Below are 16,742 nucleotides of genomic sequence, written 5' to 3' on the forward strand. Positions count from 1 at the left end.
ATAGGATGCAATAGAAGTACATCTATTTCTATAGGAAAGAGGAAGAAATTACATTGATCTTGTTCTACTGTGTAAAGCTTCCTTCACCTTGAATATTCTTCTCCAGCTTACTCTATATTGTAAACTTCTATTCATTTTTAGTCCTCCAGCTCAAAGCTACCAACTCCATAAATCCATCCCTGTCTTCCTCATTCTGAATTAGTCCTCTCTTTTCTTTATCCCCAAACTATAATTTCAGTGGTTGAATATTTTAATACCTTCCAAGGAGCCTGTGAACTATCTCTGGTAGAGAGAGATCACCTTACTTCGCTCTGCTTTGTTATTGCCTAAAAGAGGGTAGGAAAGAAAGGAAGCAGGACATGAAATCTTTCAGTGGTTTTAGATTTCAGTGGTTTTAGATTATTTACAATTTCTCATCCTTCTTGTGGAAACTCTTCTGCCCATGGGTGCTCCTTTGGTAGAGCCTGCTCCTCCCACCAGCCTCACAGTGTTGGGCTACTCCTATGTTAAGTCTTTGGACTTCTCTTTTCTTTTCCTTCTCCTTCAGACTACTGAGCACTATTGCTGAAATATTCCAGCCCTGTGGCTTCAGATTCCATCTGCAAGCTTTCCAAACTTAGTACTTCAGCTTCAAACTCCAGACCCTTGAAGCTCTAGTCTTGCATGTTCAAACATCTATTTGACATCTCCTAGGATGTTTGGTAGACATCTCACATTTACCTAGAGCAACCCTTGGCTTCCGAATGGCTTCCATGTGTTCTCGACCTCAGGAAATACCTCTGTTCTTTGCCAGCCGGGGTCACCCTCCATGCTATTCTGTCTCTTCTACTCTCATCAACAAATCCCACCTTAAAAATATATTCTATATTCAACCACTCTCAGTTACTTCCACTGTTACCACCCTACCCAAGCACTATCACCTCTCCCTGGACTATCTCACCAGCCCCCTAACTGGCCTCTCTGCTTCTTTTCCTGACGCCCTTACATATAACCTCCACATGGCAACTAGAAAGATCATTTAAAAACATAAATCACTTTAAGTCACTTTCCTGCTCAATAATTTCCAATTACTTAGAATAAAATCATACTTAAAATAATATCTATTGCCCTTCCTGTGACCTATAGGGTCCTACCTGCTTTGTTCCCCAGGCTACCTTATCAGTTTCATCCTCAGCCATACTTCCTGTTTATCATTTCACTCCAGCCACACCGGCCTTCTTGCTGCTTCTCCAGGGTATGCAACTTACTCCCATTTGCTACTCCTCTGATGAGATGCTCTGCCTGTGTATTGGTATGGCTCATGCCTTCACTTCTTTGGGTCTCTGCTCAATGCCACTGTCTAGCAAATGTCTGCCCTGACAACACCTCTCTCTTTCTATCTCCCTGCCATGCTTTATTTTCTCATAGCACCTATCACCATCTGACATTGCATTCCATGTTAATGTCTTTATGTGTTTGTTTCCTCCATTTACATACAGGCTGTGTAAAGACAGAGAGTGTTCTGTTCATTATTCCATCCTCCGAAGGCACTGAAAAATATTCAGGGATGGATAGCTTGAATGGATGAATACAAAAATGCAGTAACATTCACTTGGTCAAACCATTCTCTTTAGTATTGTGATTCTGTGCACACACATATAAGGGGAGGGTGTGTGTGTGTATGTGTGTAATTCATGTGTTGTGCTGCTCTGGGTAAGCAGAGGTAAGGAGAAGTATAGGGCAAAGTGTTGCCTAGGGGAGACAAATACAGAAAAATTTTATTCTCCTTGTTACATTTGGGTTAATAAACTCTTCATTTAAGATACAAATTCCTTCCTGATTAGTGGACCCACCAATGTGTCCGTTGCATTAACTGGACCAAAACTGAGTTGAGATCTATTTTTAATGAGTTTAGGAGCTTAAAGCAAGGGGCCAAAAGGTACTTCATAGAAGCATTGTTTGGGGTTGAGGGTGAAATTGTGAAAGGTGGCGATGGCTGGAAGCCTGAAAAGGGAAGAAGGAGAAAACATGGAAAGGACTGGGGAAGAACTCACCATACCGTCTGGATGGCAGCTAGCCTGTCTCTGACACTTATCTTTGGGCCGATCTTGTCAAAGGATGCCACCCCTGCAGCCAACTGTCTAATGTCTATTGGAAGCTGCAGACCCCAGCCTACCCTTGTTTGAGAAGATCTTCTCGCTAGAGCCTAAGCCAGTTTCCTCCAGGCCAGCCTTTCCGGAGTAGACATTATCATTTTCCACCTGCGACTTTAAAGTCTGTTAGTAGATGAGATCCAAAAATATGAATAAACATGTGGGGGGGAACTATACACAGAAGTGTATATACTTTAAATTCCTATTTATTTAGATTCCAAACTACCTAAAAGTTAAAATAATTAAGCTTTTCCCTGTACTTGCCTCTTATGAGAAAAGAAATCACAAGTAAACAAGGCAATGAGAGAGATTTACTTTCGGCATATATTAGAGACTCAACGGAGTATCAGCCCAATTTTTGATATCTGTGTAACAAAAAGCAATAGCTGATATTTTTAATCAAAGCCCTGAGACATCATAAGACAATGCGGTACCTTCCGAAGCACTTAAGATAGATTAAGTTCAGTGCTAGTGTTTTAGCATTAAACGTATTTTTCCGCATCTTAATTCAAAGACATAAGCCATCAGTAAACTATAGTTCTTAACTTAAATCACCTATTTCTCCAAAACTATTCAGTAAAGTTGTGGGAAAGTTATATGATGGGGGCTCATATAGTGGGTATTTTAAAGGTGGAAGAGAAAAATGTAAGAATGGAAGTGGAGAAAATATAAGGATAGAAATACGATTCCTTCATAAGCAATCTGAAAGTTTTGGTCTGGAAACCTACTCCCAAAAGGAAAAGCGAATGTCACTTACAGTTTAAAATCAAAAGATGAAATTAGTGAAATTGCTGAAATTACCTGTGTTGAGAATATTATTTTAGCCCTCCACTCTCCACTGCCCTGCCCTTATAGCAACCTATTGGGAAATGATCTGCCCATGTGTGTGGCAGTCCAGAGGGAGAAAATTTCCAAGTGAATGTTACCTACTATGGAAGCTACATGGGCTGTATTTTTTCTCATTTCAACCCATTTTTTTAGACAAAATCTCAACCCGTTGGACATTGTCTATTGGAACTTCAGATCTCGAGTAATTGATGAACGGAAGTCGCTAGGACAGTACTGGTGGTGGAGGTGACAATGCGTATAGCATCCTGACCCAGCTCTCAAAGTTACAAGGCAGTTGCTCTATTTCCTTTTTCTTATTTCGTGGATCTCCTGAGAACCTTGGATTAAACATCTCCAAGACTGGTCCCTCGCCTCCAGTATTTTCTTTGAGGAATTAATAAATTACTTTAATTTTTTTGTTTGTTTTTATTTTATTTTGGAGTATAGTTGCTTAACAATGTTGTGTGAGTTTCAGGTGTACAGCAAAGTGATTCAGTTATAAATTACTTTTAGTTCTCAGTAAATTCTTTGAGTTTCCTCCTACCCCTATCCTTCACCATCATTTGAATAAATTTTTCTTTGCTTAAGATAGCCACAGTGGATTTTTTTCTATTGTAGCCAAAATCCTTGATGAATATGCCTCATTACCAAAATAATTATCCAATATGTGTGTGTGTGTGTGTCCGAACAGTTCAGTTTTTTGTTGTTGTTTTCTCTTCCCCTCTTTATTTCTTCATGTATGTAGTTCTAGGTGCTTTGTTTTCTTCTTTAAAATTCACTAGAGTGGCTGCAATGGGCCTCTGTCCTGAAAGCAGAATAACATCATTTTGAAAAGCATGTGGAGACTGTCTCCCTGCGTAAATGATGATAACACCGTCACATTATTTGAACATTTAACTGCCTCTATTGAGTAGTTTTCCTCATAGTTTTGATTCATTTGGAATCTAACTGACAAAGATCCCATTACTGGGTGTTCTTTTCATTTTTTGTCAAAAAATACATAGCAGAGATGAGGGAGAATGAAGCTAATTTGTGATCTGGGAGGCTTAACCTGGTTATGCTGATGAACTAACTAAATCGGTCAAAAGTTTGAGAGCTTAAAGATTAAAAACCACCATTCCCTAGTTAAACTCTAATTCATTATGTAAACAACGTGATTTGTAAGTGCAGTCATGTGGAAGGTCTATTTGTTTTTCTCACCAAAAGATGCTTTCAAAGAAAAATTACAGAAAATGGATTTTCTCCAACCAATGTGTTGCCTGCCACCCCTGGTACAAGCGCTGAAGCAGGAGAACAAAGATGTAATGATCACACCAGCCAAGGCCATAGGCATGTGCAGAGCATTCTGAAAATATTGGCACCCCTAGCAAGAGGTGTTTTCTAAATACAAAAAGTTGTTAAGAGAGGAATAAAGGATTACCAGTGAGCCCACAGATGGGACTATAGATGGGGAGCCGGGAGCTCAGGGTTCTGGGACTGCTCCCTTTTTTGGAATACCATAAGGAGGGGAAAAGCAGAAACAATCCTTAATGTTGTGCCAGCCTAGCAAGCATGGAAGTTTAGGGGGCAAAAGCTAGGTCATCAATGCTTGCCAAGAAAACAAAACACCTTCTCTCTCCCTCCCCCTTTCTTCACACGGTTTTAAGAAAGAAGGTTCTGTGGTTCAAAGACATTCCTATAATTTAATGGTCTTCCTTGGTGTATCAAACTCTGGACTGTATCAGAGTTACAGATGGGTGGCAATCTTACAACAGCCCCTAAATTGGACAATGATGTCTAAGCTAAATCTCTATGATTTACTTCCTTTGGATATAGCACTTTTGACTTTGCAAAGTCGTTTCATGTATAACACCATCTCCTCCACGTTATATAATTCACCATGTAATGTTGAAGGCTAATGTTGTAGTCAAGTTGTTTTTTAGTTGTAATTGATAGAAACTTATTCAAATTGCAAATGTAGGAATGGAATTTATTGGACTACTTAACTGAAAAGTCCAAGGGACAAGGATAGCTTCAGGCATGACTGGACCTCTGGGCACAAAACGCTATCGAATCTTTATCTCCTCCATCCCTCAGCTGTTTTCCACTCTGTTGGCTTCATTCTCCAGTATGTTTTCCCAGAAGCTGGCAATATAACTTCTAGAAGCTTAGACTCATATCCTCATAGTTTACCAAATCCTATAGAAAGAGGGCTCCTCTTTCCCAGCAGCACTAAAAAAAGGAAGCCTCAGGATTTGCTTGCCCAGATCCAGCTGGGTCATGTGTTCATGTCTGAACCGATTACTGTGGCCGGGGGAGGAAATGCATGTTCATCCCTGGAGCTGGAGCTGGTGAGGTCAGCACTACTCAAAACAAATGGCAGCAGAATGAGAAAGTATCATCCCCAAAGGAAAACCAGGGTGCTCTTACCGGAGGATAGAAGAATAGTTCCAGGGCCAGCAAAACCAACAGACATACAACATACTCTTCCTAACCAGCATCATCTGTAACAGGGGGTCTCATTTAGTTATTTTCCCAAGGCTAGTCCTTTCTATTGTGATTGTAAGCCCTCTTTGAAACCTTGTGGACAATGCTATCCACGTACTAGCCAAATTTGTCTAATTGCATTAAACTGAAATTCCCTCTAACTTCTAATGCACCCCATGGCAACCATATATGGTGCCCAGGCATTAGGAAGTGAGAAGTTGAGGTGTGTCTGTTTCATTCACCTCTCTGTCTGCATATTAGCTTCAGTGACACTCATTCACTGCACATCACCATCTCCCCAAATGGCTGCTTTTGCCCTGCAGTGTCTAAATCTAGACGGCCTTTCAATTCAAATCCCTGGAGCAGGTAGTATCTCTGATACCACCTCAGTCTATAGCGTCCCAATTCTAAAACTTTTGCAGGACAAATTGCATTGACCCAGCTTGGGCCACATGACAACCTTTGATTCAACCAGGTTTACCTGAAAGGCTAGGTCCTTCTACTACAGAGCCATACCTTCTTGGGTAAGTATAGCCACTTTAAAGACAGGATATAAGTGAGATGGAATTTTTTGACCTTTCTGGTAGCTAGTGAAAGCAAACGTCTCCCTTCTATCTAATGAAGTTCAACATATCTAAGCTCTTTTTTCACCAGGGCGTTATTGGCAATCAGGGAGGGATTGTTTTCTCTCCCAGTGAGGGATTGCCTGCACTTACCTGGACCACCCAGTAAGTGGCAGTAGCACACCTCCCCCACCCCAGGCATTATAGCAACCAAAAACAGCCAAGAGGGCGTCTCACCCCCTCTAGAGCATTCTGGCAATCAGAAACACTCTGCAATTGAAATTCTCTCCTATCCACCCCAAATGAAAATCTTTCCCCAAGTCCCGTCTTTCCTTATAATTAGTGAATTCCCACCACTAAACTTCTAAAAAAGGGGGTCTATTTGCTACCTCTACTTCTTACCTTCTCTTCAAATCTTTACCACAAACATCTGCTTCTCAGTTTCATTCTATGAAAGCCATTTTCCTTATGATCAGCAATAGTCTCTGAATTTCACCTGGATATCCCATCAGTGTTTTGCTGGGTCTGAAATGCTATCCTAACTTCTAAACATCAATCTCTCTCTTCTTCTCCAAACCCTCAGTTTTCAGCATCTTAGTCTCCTTCAACCAAGCAAAAAACCTGAAAGTCCTCTTTGCCTGGTGGGTTGGCTCACCTCCCGCATCCAGTTTACAAATCCCACTGAATCACCCCATCTCTTCGTTGTCTTAGTTCAGGTCCTTATCTTTTTTTTTTTCCCCAGAGCCTGATGTTTTGTAACTATGAACAAACGACTCAATATCTTTGTGCCTCAATTTTCTCTCCTATAAAATCAGGATGGTAATAGTATCTACCACCAAAGTGTTAAGGATTGTTATAAAGATTAAATAAGTTAAAATATATAATGTACTTTGACCCTTGCCTGGCTAAATATATCTTCGCTATTTATTATTGAGCGCCCTTGCAATAGCACTAATCACATCATATTATAACTGGTTTTGAGAGCTGTTCTTCCCCCTACACTGTAGGAGATCATGCTTCATGGATCATTGCATCTTTAGGATGGAGCACACTGTCTGGACTACAGTGGGCATGTAATAGATAGCTATGGATGAATGTCAATCTTTGCATTCTTTACCATGCCCTGCATATGGTAGGTGCTTATGAAATATTTGCTGAATTGAATTAAATAGAATTGAATTGATCTGGAGAGAATACATAATAAGAAATGCCATAATATAACATAAAACATAATGAGTTTAAATTATAAGGTGAGAGAAATTTCCTTTGAGACTCCTCCTCAGGATTGACTCTAAACGAAGGCATATTTCCACGTTCTAACCAAATTTAGGTTTTTTTCTCTATTTATTTGCTCCCCAGTTTTGGTTTCCATTTCCATTGTCCAGTTTTGGTTTCCATGTCCATCATCTTTATCAGTAAGCTATTGATGCCTAACAAACAAACATAGAATCTCAGTGGCAAACTGCAAAAAGCACTTATTTTTCATGTGTCTGTGGGTCAGTCTATGGCAGGCTTGAATGGACAGCTCTGCTTTAAGTTGTAGGTCTGACTGGACTCGTCTCCTCACTGAGGGTTGACCTCAGTTCTGTGCTATATGTATTTACTCTGGAGCCCAGACTGAAGGCGCAGCAGCTACCCAGGGAAACTCTTGTCTTGGCAATAGTGAAGAAGCAAGGAGATGAGTAGAAATCTGTAATGTGTCTGAGGGCCTCAGTCTTGAAGTGACACATCATTTCTACACATGCTACGTTATCCAAAGCAAGTCATATGGCCAAGCCCTATAGCAGTGAAATGAGGAAAATGTTGCCCACTCTAGTGAGTTTTACTACACAGGCAGATGGCAGAGGTAGTGAATGTATGAATCTAACTCAGAGAAGATGAGATGAATTCTCAATGATGATTAAATTTACCACAAGCCTATCCTGATTCTGGTCGTCCCAAGCAATCACATTAGCCTCTTAACAAATCTCTTTGTGTTCAGTCTTCCCCACTATCTGTGCCCCCCATTTTTTTATGAACCTTTTGGTTACAGGTGATAGAATACCCAGTTAAAAATTATTTATATTATATTTAATTATTATTATATTTATATTCATATAACAGGAAGTCTAGAGAATGTGTTTTAGGATAGGTTTAAAATTTCAACAATATTGTTGAGGTCTCAGGTTTTTGTACCTTTTTTTTTAATCATGTTTAGCTTTTGTTTGCAAGCTTCTTGCCTCGTGGTGACAAGATTGCAGCAGTAGCTCCAGGCATTGCATGATTGCACAGTTATGTTCAAAACAGGAAGGAAGAAAGAATGAATGTCTTCATATACCCCTCTCCGTTTATCAGGGAAAAAAATCTTCTCTTGTAGATTCCCAAGTCACGTTCCCTTACATTTTACCGACCAGAACTATCTAATTTAAACTAACTAAAGCTACAGGGGAAACAGAAGTCAATGGAGAACACTTTCAGGTTCTGTCTTATGAGTGGACTTTAAAAACAAGAAAGAAGGGGCTTCCCTGGTGGCGCAGTGGTTGAGAGTCCACCTGCCGATGCAGGGGACACAGGTTCGAGCCCTGGTCTGGGAAGATCCCACATGCTGCGGAGCAACTATGCCCGTGAGCCACAACTGCTGAGCCTGCGCGTCCGGAGCCCATGCTCTGCAACAAGAGAGGCCACGATAGTGAGCGACCCACGCACCGCGATGAAGAGTGGCCCCCGCTTGCCACAACTAGAGAAAGCCCTCACACAGAAATGAAGACCCAACACAGCAAAAATAAATTAATTAATTAATAAACTCCTACCCCCAACATCTTCTAAAAAAAAAAAAAAACAAGAAAGAAGTTGGGAGGGGAATAGCATGTGTATAAGAAATCGATGGTATTTGCACACTCTCAAATAATTACCTGCCTGACTTAATATTTAAGACTCTTCATAACCTAATCTTCATCTCCTTTTAAAGCTTAATACATCAAGATTTTTCTAAATAAGAAAGAGTGAATGTTTTTCTCAGCACACCACATCCTTCTCATCACTCTTCTCATCATTGATGTGTTTGTTTGCCTCTCCTCCATCTTCTCCAAATGCCCTTTTTGTCCTTTTTCTTACCTCTCCAATCTAAGTCTTATTTATCCTCGAGGATTCATTTCTTCTTTGGGAAGTCTTCCATGTGCACTCAAGGCTGTTCAGGTTGCCCTGCCACATGTATCTGTGCTTCCCCAGGTATAATATTTTTCACGATATGTTCTTACCTGTTTACTTATATGATGCTCGCACTAGTCAAGAAACTTTTAGAGTATAGGAATTGAGTCTTGGTAATTGTGTTACCAGTGCCATTCCTAGTTCCTGATGCAGAGCAGGCACTCTGAATTTTTTTTGGCAAATAACTGAGTGAATGAAACAGTAAATACACTAGAATGCCTTCATCTTCATCTTCCTGTATCTACCTATCAGAAGAAAAAAAAAATAAACAAACAAAAGAAACCTCTCTCCAGATTTTAACACCACTCCATTCAGGAATCTATCTTTTTGGAATGATCTCCATCTCATAAACTTCCCTCCACTCTGCCCCCACCAAACACCGCATCTGCACTACATGACACAAAAAACTCGATACTATAGAACATCCTCCTTAGCACTGAGTACCTTTTATGATACCTGTTATAGTCTATTTTTTATATTATTTGAATATTTCTTTCAGCCCTACAGTATTATGACCTCTTGATATCTTTTTCACAACCTAATATGCCTACTTCATCACTACAAGTATAGAAGATAATAAATATTTGTGAAATTCATTTGAATTATGATTACTATTAAAGGATTTTCTACTCTATAACAGTTCCCCCTGACTGTAACCTCTGGCCAAATTAAATGATCAAATCTGAAGTTTTGGATTATTTTTCTTAAGTAATATTTTATTTTATCCTTTCTTATAGTGGTGACTCACTGTTTTTGAACAAATCTTTGTTACTTGACCAGCTATTCAAAGGAAATACCTATGATTATTTCCCACTTCTCTACACTATGTTACTGTGTTTTGAGCTTATCTTCTTTCTCTCTCTTGCAAAAAATGCACATTTCCATATTGAAGTACGTTATTATTGGTGTTTTAGCCTTAATTCTTTCCCTTTCTGCTAAGTTCTCAATTCAAGCCATCACCTTTTCTGAGAAATGGATGAAAATCGTGACTTTCTTGAAGTCTCACCACAGTCCATGTTGACTACCCCTTTGTAATAATGCATCGTTTAGCATTCTGTTATGCTGCATTTTATATTTTTCTCCCCACTTCTGCTAAAAATATGTTTTAAATGCATTGAAGACCTCCACTGATGATTAAGATGCTGTCTTACAGTCAATAATTCAATAAATATTTATTGAACTTCTAATGTATGCCAAACGTTGTCGAGTTACTGGGGATCCAGTAATAAAGGAAATAGGAATAGTCCTTACTCTCCTGGGTTTTGCATTCTAAGCAAGGGAAGCAACTAACCAGTAAACATATCAATCTAATATGTCAGGTGGAGAAAAGTGCTCCAAGAAAAGTAAAGTGGGGCGGCATGGAGAGTTCTATTGGCAGTAAAACCTGGCAGTGGTTGCCAGGTTTTATTTAAAGGTGGATAGGAAAGGCTATAATAAGAAGGTGACATTTGATCAGAGAGCTAGGACAATAGAGCTCCATGCAGAGGAAATAATAAGTGCAATGTCCCTGAGGCAGAGCATGAATCAGCAACGTCGACAGAGTGGTGGCAGGCAAGTGATGAGCGGGAAAGAGTAGAGAGGAAGCAAATGAAATCAGTTAATTGGTGGAAGGTCAGGTCGTTTACTGCCTTGGAAGTGATGTTAGGGAATTGGATTTCATTCTGTGGTAGAGGGGAAGCCCTTGAACCTACTAAATATTTGTTTCATTATCAGTAATCAACATCTATGCTGTTTAAAAAGGTTCTGGAAATGGATGGTGGTGATGGTCGCATACCAATGCACATGTACTTAATGCCACTAAACTGTACACATAAAAGTGGTTAAAATGGACACTTTTATGTTACATATATTTTAACACAGTTTTAAAAAATCTTTGCGTGAATGCCGTGGACCCAAATTTGTGCTAGGCACTGGTGACCGTAAGAACATATAAGCAATGCAGCACTCAGAATCTGCTTTGAGAAAATACAGTCCATATATTATAAGTGTAAATACACAATGCAAGGTAGCATAAATCATGTTCCAAATGAGAGGGCTAGGCTAGAATTTCACAAAGTGTGTTCTGGGAAACATTAGTCTGGAGAGATGCCCTTTGAAATAAAAGGATCTTACTCAGATAAGTTTGGGAAATAATGCATCCTCCAGTCCCGCCTGGAGATTCCCAGTGCACACTGGCATAACACAGGCTCTAAAAATAAGTACACATGAAAGAAACCTGTTTAACTTTGTTTAACCCAATGTGGCTAAACCATTTTTGATTACAGGCTTTTTCCCCAAAATCGCCTATTAACATCCTGAAGAACTGGTATTCCAAAGAACCTATGTTACAGGAGACATAAAGCTGAGATAGGAAGGATAGAGTTTATGGAGAAAGAGCCATCTGAGCTGAGCCCTAAAAGAAAGGGGATACTTAGATTAGAGAAGAGGAAGGGCATTCAAGGCAGGAGAGATGTGAAGAAATTCACTTCCAAGTAAGTCTCCGGGAACTTGCTTTCTTCGAATATCATTGAGCCACAGGGTGAATCTTCTGCATATACTAACAACATCATTATTTTGAGAACCATTGACAAATTTGTTCTCAAACACTAAGACACTAATTCGCTAAGATTAATTATTTTATAGAAGTTTTCTTAATTCCTTGTCATTATTTTATAGACAACAAAGTTAAGCCCAGAGAGACTATAAATTACTCAGTCATCCCTGCCTAATCGATGGCAGAGTGTTAGTTTTCTTTCTCTGGGGCCGGAGTCCTGTTCCATAGAGAAGGGAGTTATGGTCTTTGTATGTCTGCAATAGACACTTTGGAATTAAAGCAAAAAATCGATTCCTATGCAAGATGCAGATTTCATCATTCAGTGGATATGGAAACAGAATCAAATTAAAGAACAACGCAAGCTTGGATTTTAATGAAGCTCATCTTTGTTTCTTTTGCAGATCAAATTTTTGGCTCTCATCTGTACACAGTGTGTGAACGTGAAAATTCCACAGTTCCGCGGTTTGTAAAGCAGTGCATTGAAGCTGTCGAAAAAAGAGGTGGGTAACTGAATATACAGCAGTTTCCCCCAATACTGTACCCTCTACACAACCAGTGCTCAAGTTAACAGCACTGACAAGCTATGAAATTAAAATTTGACTTTTGTTAATCAGTTAAGAGGATCAAGTTTCTTATTAACTTCAGTTTGTTTTCACAGTAGGGACATCAATAATTCCCACTAATGTTCTTTTTTTAATATTTTTTTCTGTCTGACATGTTGTTGATTCAATTGCAAACTTCTTGTTTTCTCGCCAGTGATAAAACATTCATAAAATATCAGCACTCACAGTGTTAGAACCCTCCTAACATTCATGCTGGTAGATTTTGTGCCAGAACATATTTTGGTAAGCCCCCAACATTACCCAAGTGAAGCAAACAGCGTTTCTACTTGCACATGGTGATATTCCATCTTCCACGTGTATCTGTTCAGCACAGAATATGCCTAACTGGTTTTCCTGGAACAATTAACAGACGCACCTCCAGTGTTAAGATGACCTTTGATTCCTATATTTCAACATTCTGTTTTCCATTTGAAATTATTTCATCTTACTGAGGGGAACAAAACAAAACCCATTTGACTCATCATTTCTATGCTAGTCTATCTGTGGGGTGTTTTTCCTTCAGACTATGACTTTATTCATTCAAGGTCATTTTCCCTGAAAGACACATACAGTAGGTGCAGAGTCTCAAAAAATATATTGCATAGAAATGTGAAGCTTCATCACCATCTGTTACAAGTTTACAACATATTCCCAGGATCATGTAAAAGACAGAGGTGTTTCCAGAAAAAGAAGTGGTGAATCTATTCCCCTTTTCAGCTCCCAGTCTCTTAAAACAATAGAACCAGGGGAAGAAATCTTTACCAAGTTATCTGCTAGGGAAAAGCCATTTTAATTCTCTCGATGTTACCTGGCTTTCTTATAGAAACATAATAAAAATGGTCTGCAATTTCCAGCTCCTGGAAATTCATACTTTGATTATACTGTAAGGACAGCCTTGGGATCCTATTATTCCCATGTCAGTAGGGAATGAGAGAATAACAAGCAGGGGACGAGTGGGTAGAGAAAGTGGATAAAGTGAGCAGCTTTGGGGAAAAGGATATCAACACATCAGAGAGAAGAGCTGAGGGTTCAAAGAGAGAGGAGAAAACAGTAAAAGCAGAATGAACACAAGGAGAGGTATCTGTGAGGAACGGAATCAATTGGAGTTTAGAGAGAATTGTCTTTTTATTGTATGTTGCAATCTCATTTAATTTTGTAAGTACATATTTTAGGAATAAATATTATTTAATAAGTACTTAAAGCCAAATGGATCACTGAAAATGTTATAATGCCATTATTGCTAACAGTTAAATTATCATCATTTTCAGGAAATCTTCATTCTCTTATAAATACTCAGCACTGATGGTGTGAGCACTGTTATATTAGCAAAAATCCAAATAGGACTTTGGGGGAAGCTGTACATAATAAGATGTGTGCCCATAAAAAAAGGGTTCTGTAACTCTCTATTTATGTACATACCCCAGGCAAAATGAGGACTCTGCTAGATACAGCCTTGTGGCATGCAAACACCATGGTATTGCAGAATAGAAAATGCCCATAAATAGAAACTGTATGTTTTGTTCATGGTATTTTGTTGGTGATTTTTAATAAAATAAGACAATGTATTTTCTGACAGGGGCAATCATATTTGGCATTATATTTCATTGTCCCAATGTTTACTCTTAAAATGAATTTGTAGATTCAGCACTGAACAGGCACTAATCACATATGATTATTAAAATAATTCCTAAGTGTTTTAATGAAACTCAAAGACTGCAATTCCATAAAGCAACTGATAATTCAAAGCATTTTGGCAATGTCAGCTTGAAGGAACTGTATGGAAATGTTCAACAAAAACTCAGAGACACAAGGTAAACCTCTCACATCACTGCACGATTTACAAGTGTGTGCTTTTGATTATATTTTTCTATGATCATTTGTTGGATTAATATTCTTACATTGAAATGCCAATTCTGTTTACTCAAAGTGTTGTTTTTACTAAATTTTGGCATAAAGCACCTCAGGACAGAAATAATTTATGTGAATCTAAGTCCAATGTTTATGCAGGCTTCTGATGACATTTTATGCTGGGGTTGTTGTTAGGAAGTAGCATGTAAAGGTGCCAAGTCCCTCAGCACGGCTGGACTCTGCATATCTAGAGCCCTCCTTCTAATGGCCAGATCCTCTTCCAGCCAAGATACTTAACTGCAGAGTCATGGGAAATGCTTATGGACCAGTTATGGGAAAGGCACTTTTAATGAAAACTGTGTGTTTACTCTCACAGTCTTAGGAAAATGGTCTCAATCCTCACTACAGCAGCACATCAGCTGTTATAAAAAATATTTGTTTCCTTTCTCTCTCTTTTTCTTGAGGTTATTTCCCCCACCTTAAAAAAATCATTTACAAACTGTAGCTGGATTTTTTTAATGCTTCTTACATGCTTGATTTCAAATGAAACAACATCAGGAGGGCATTTCTCACCATTTATCCATTCATTCCTCCATTCATTCATTCAGTTAGTTACTTGCACTTGGCAGAGCCAGTTTGCCCATGCTCCTCTAGTCTCCACAGGGAAATCCTACCCAGCCCTTGGCACAAGATACATTCTCTATTCATCACTGGTACAGTGGTATTAGTTATATTTTAGATTTTGCATCTCTTGGACCTACCTAGAAAGAAATCTCTTAGTGAGCCGAATGTAAACCAATTTAGCGAATCACTTGTTTAGTATGTTTCCTTATCTTGATTTGGATTTCCTTTATTCCTCTAAACCACCAGAGCATTCTCCTTCTTACCAACCATTATAACTAGATTAAAGTTATTTCTGTGGTTTCTGACATTGTCTGCTCAGCCTAGAAAACATACAGAAAACTTGGAGGGCAAACTGTAAAGGAGTGTGTTAGTCTTTAAAGCTTTTCCAAGTGGTTCATTCTCCCTTGCCTTGCCTTTACAGTTTTAGATTTTATATATATATGTGAAATCATAAGTAGCCAATGAAATATTCAACTTATGTTTCTTCTTCCAGAGCAGTCTCTGCAAAAATATTGAATTATTGTTCAGCTAATGCTCAATACATATGGTAAACTGACTAAAAGCAGGAGATCATCTGATACTTTTTTGAGGTCTGGGGGGGACAAGCCTGGAGAGGATAACATTGTGACACACTGGTGGTATGTAGCTCCAAAGAGGGAGAAGTCCAGTTTTCAGTGCTTTATAAAATACTTTCTGTAGTTTATGATGACCTCAAAGGTGTCTAGAAATTGCTTACTTAAAAATAGGGTCACCTGTATCACTTAGAGACAAGGACCTAGGAGGCATGAACTAAACAAAGTACTAAACTGGTATAATTAGTACTGAGACCTTAATCCATAGTTTTTTATATGAAAACTATGTAACTGACTGGCTACTGTTTGTGAAGACCAGTTACTGATATTTGGAAAGAACGGCACACAGTGTGTGTGGCATTGTAAACACTCACTGAAGTAACAGACACTAGTTTTTATTGCATTTCGGCAGTAAGTAACTATTCAGTACCTACTCTGTGTCAGTCTCCATACTACCAGCTGAGAATATAGAGCAGATATACATTAAACAAACTGTGATAAGTGCTGTGAAAGAAAAGAATAGATATTGTGCTAGGAGAAAGAACAACCACTACAGTAATAATAATAAAAAACAATAGAAGAAGTTTGTCAGCTTAAAAATGGCATAATAGGGGATGGGGGAAATGGAAAGATCTTGGTCAAAGGGCATAAAGTTGCAGTTATGCAGGATGAATAAGTCTAGAGACCTACTATACAAGCATGACGACCAGAGTTAACAATACTGTGATGAATACTGAAAATAAACTAAGAGAGTAGATTTCAGGTGCTCTCGTCACAGACAAAAATTGGTAGTTATGTGAGGAGATGATATGTTAATTAGTTGGTCATTTTGCTGTGTCTATGTATATCAAATCATCATGTTGTACACCTTAAATATATATAATTTTGGGGCTTCCCTGGTGGCACAGTGGTTGAGAGTCCACCTGCCGATGCAGGGGACACGGGTTCATGTCCTGGTCTGGGAAGATCCCACATGCCGCGGAGCGGCTGGGCCCGTGAGCCATGGCCGCTGAGCCTGCGCGTCCGGAGCCTGTGCTCCGCAACGGGAGAGGCCACAGCAGTGAGAGGCCCGCGTACCGCAAAAAAATAAAACCAAAACAATGAATATATATATATATATAAAATTTTTATTTAGAATATATTTCTAAATGACATTATAAACCCTGAATAATAAAACACATACTCTTCTGGTTTTAGCCTCCTGATAAGACCAGAAGTTTAATTACAGCCTATTTCCCAGGTTATTTTCTTGACACATTGTGACAGCACAATACAAGGAGTCACTTGGTGTGAGATACCCAAAAGAACATGCCATAAATGATGAACCAGTCCTTTTTCTACACGACAATACCATACATTGCCAAAGACTTCCTTTATATAATAATGGA

At 38.9% G+C, this 16,742-nt stretch overlaps 1 protein-coding gene across 1 annotated transcript in view; it reads left to right on the plus strand.

Moving 5' to 3' along the window:
* The window catches only part of ARHGAP15 (Rho GTPase activating protein 15), a gene marked incomplete at its 3' end in the record, with an annotated part of 621,352 nt that overhangs the window by 384,870 nt on the left and 219,740 nt on the right, over positions 1–16,742 (plus strand). Inside the window, exon 10 of the mRNA XM_082841317.1 lies at positions 12,110–12,208. Coding sequence (XP_082697443.1) covers positions 12,110–12,208 — 99 coding nt within the window. The remainder of the gene's footprint in view (positions 1–12,109; positions 12,209–16,742) is intronic.

This window comes from Leucopleurus acutus, assembly GCF_964270905.1.
Source record: "Leucopleurus acutus genome assembly, chromosome: 6".
Taxonomy (NCBI): Eukaryota; Metazoa; Chordata; class Mammalia; order Artiodactyla; family Delphinidae; genus Leucopleurus; species Leucopleurus acutus.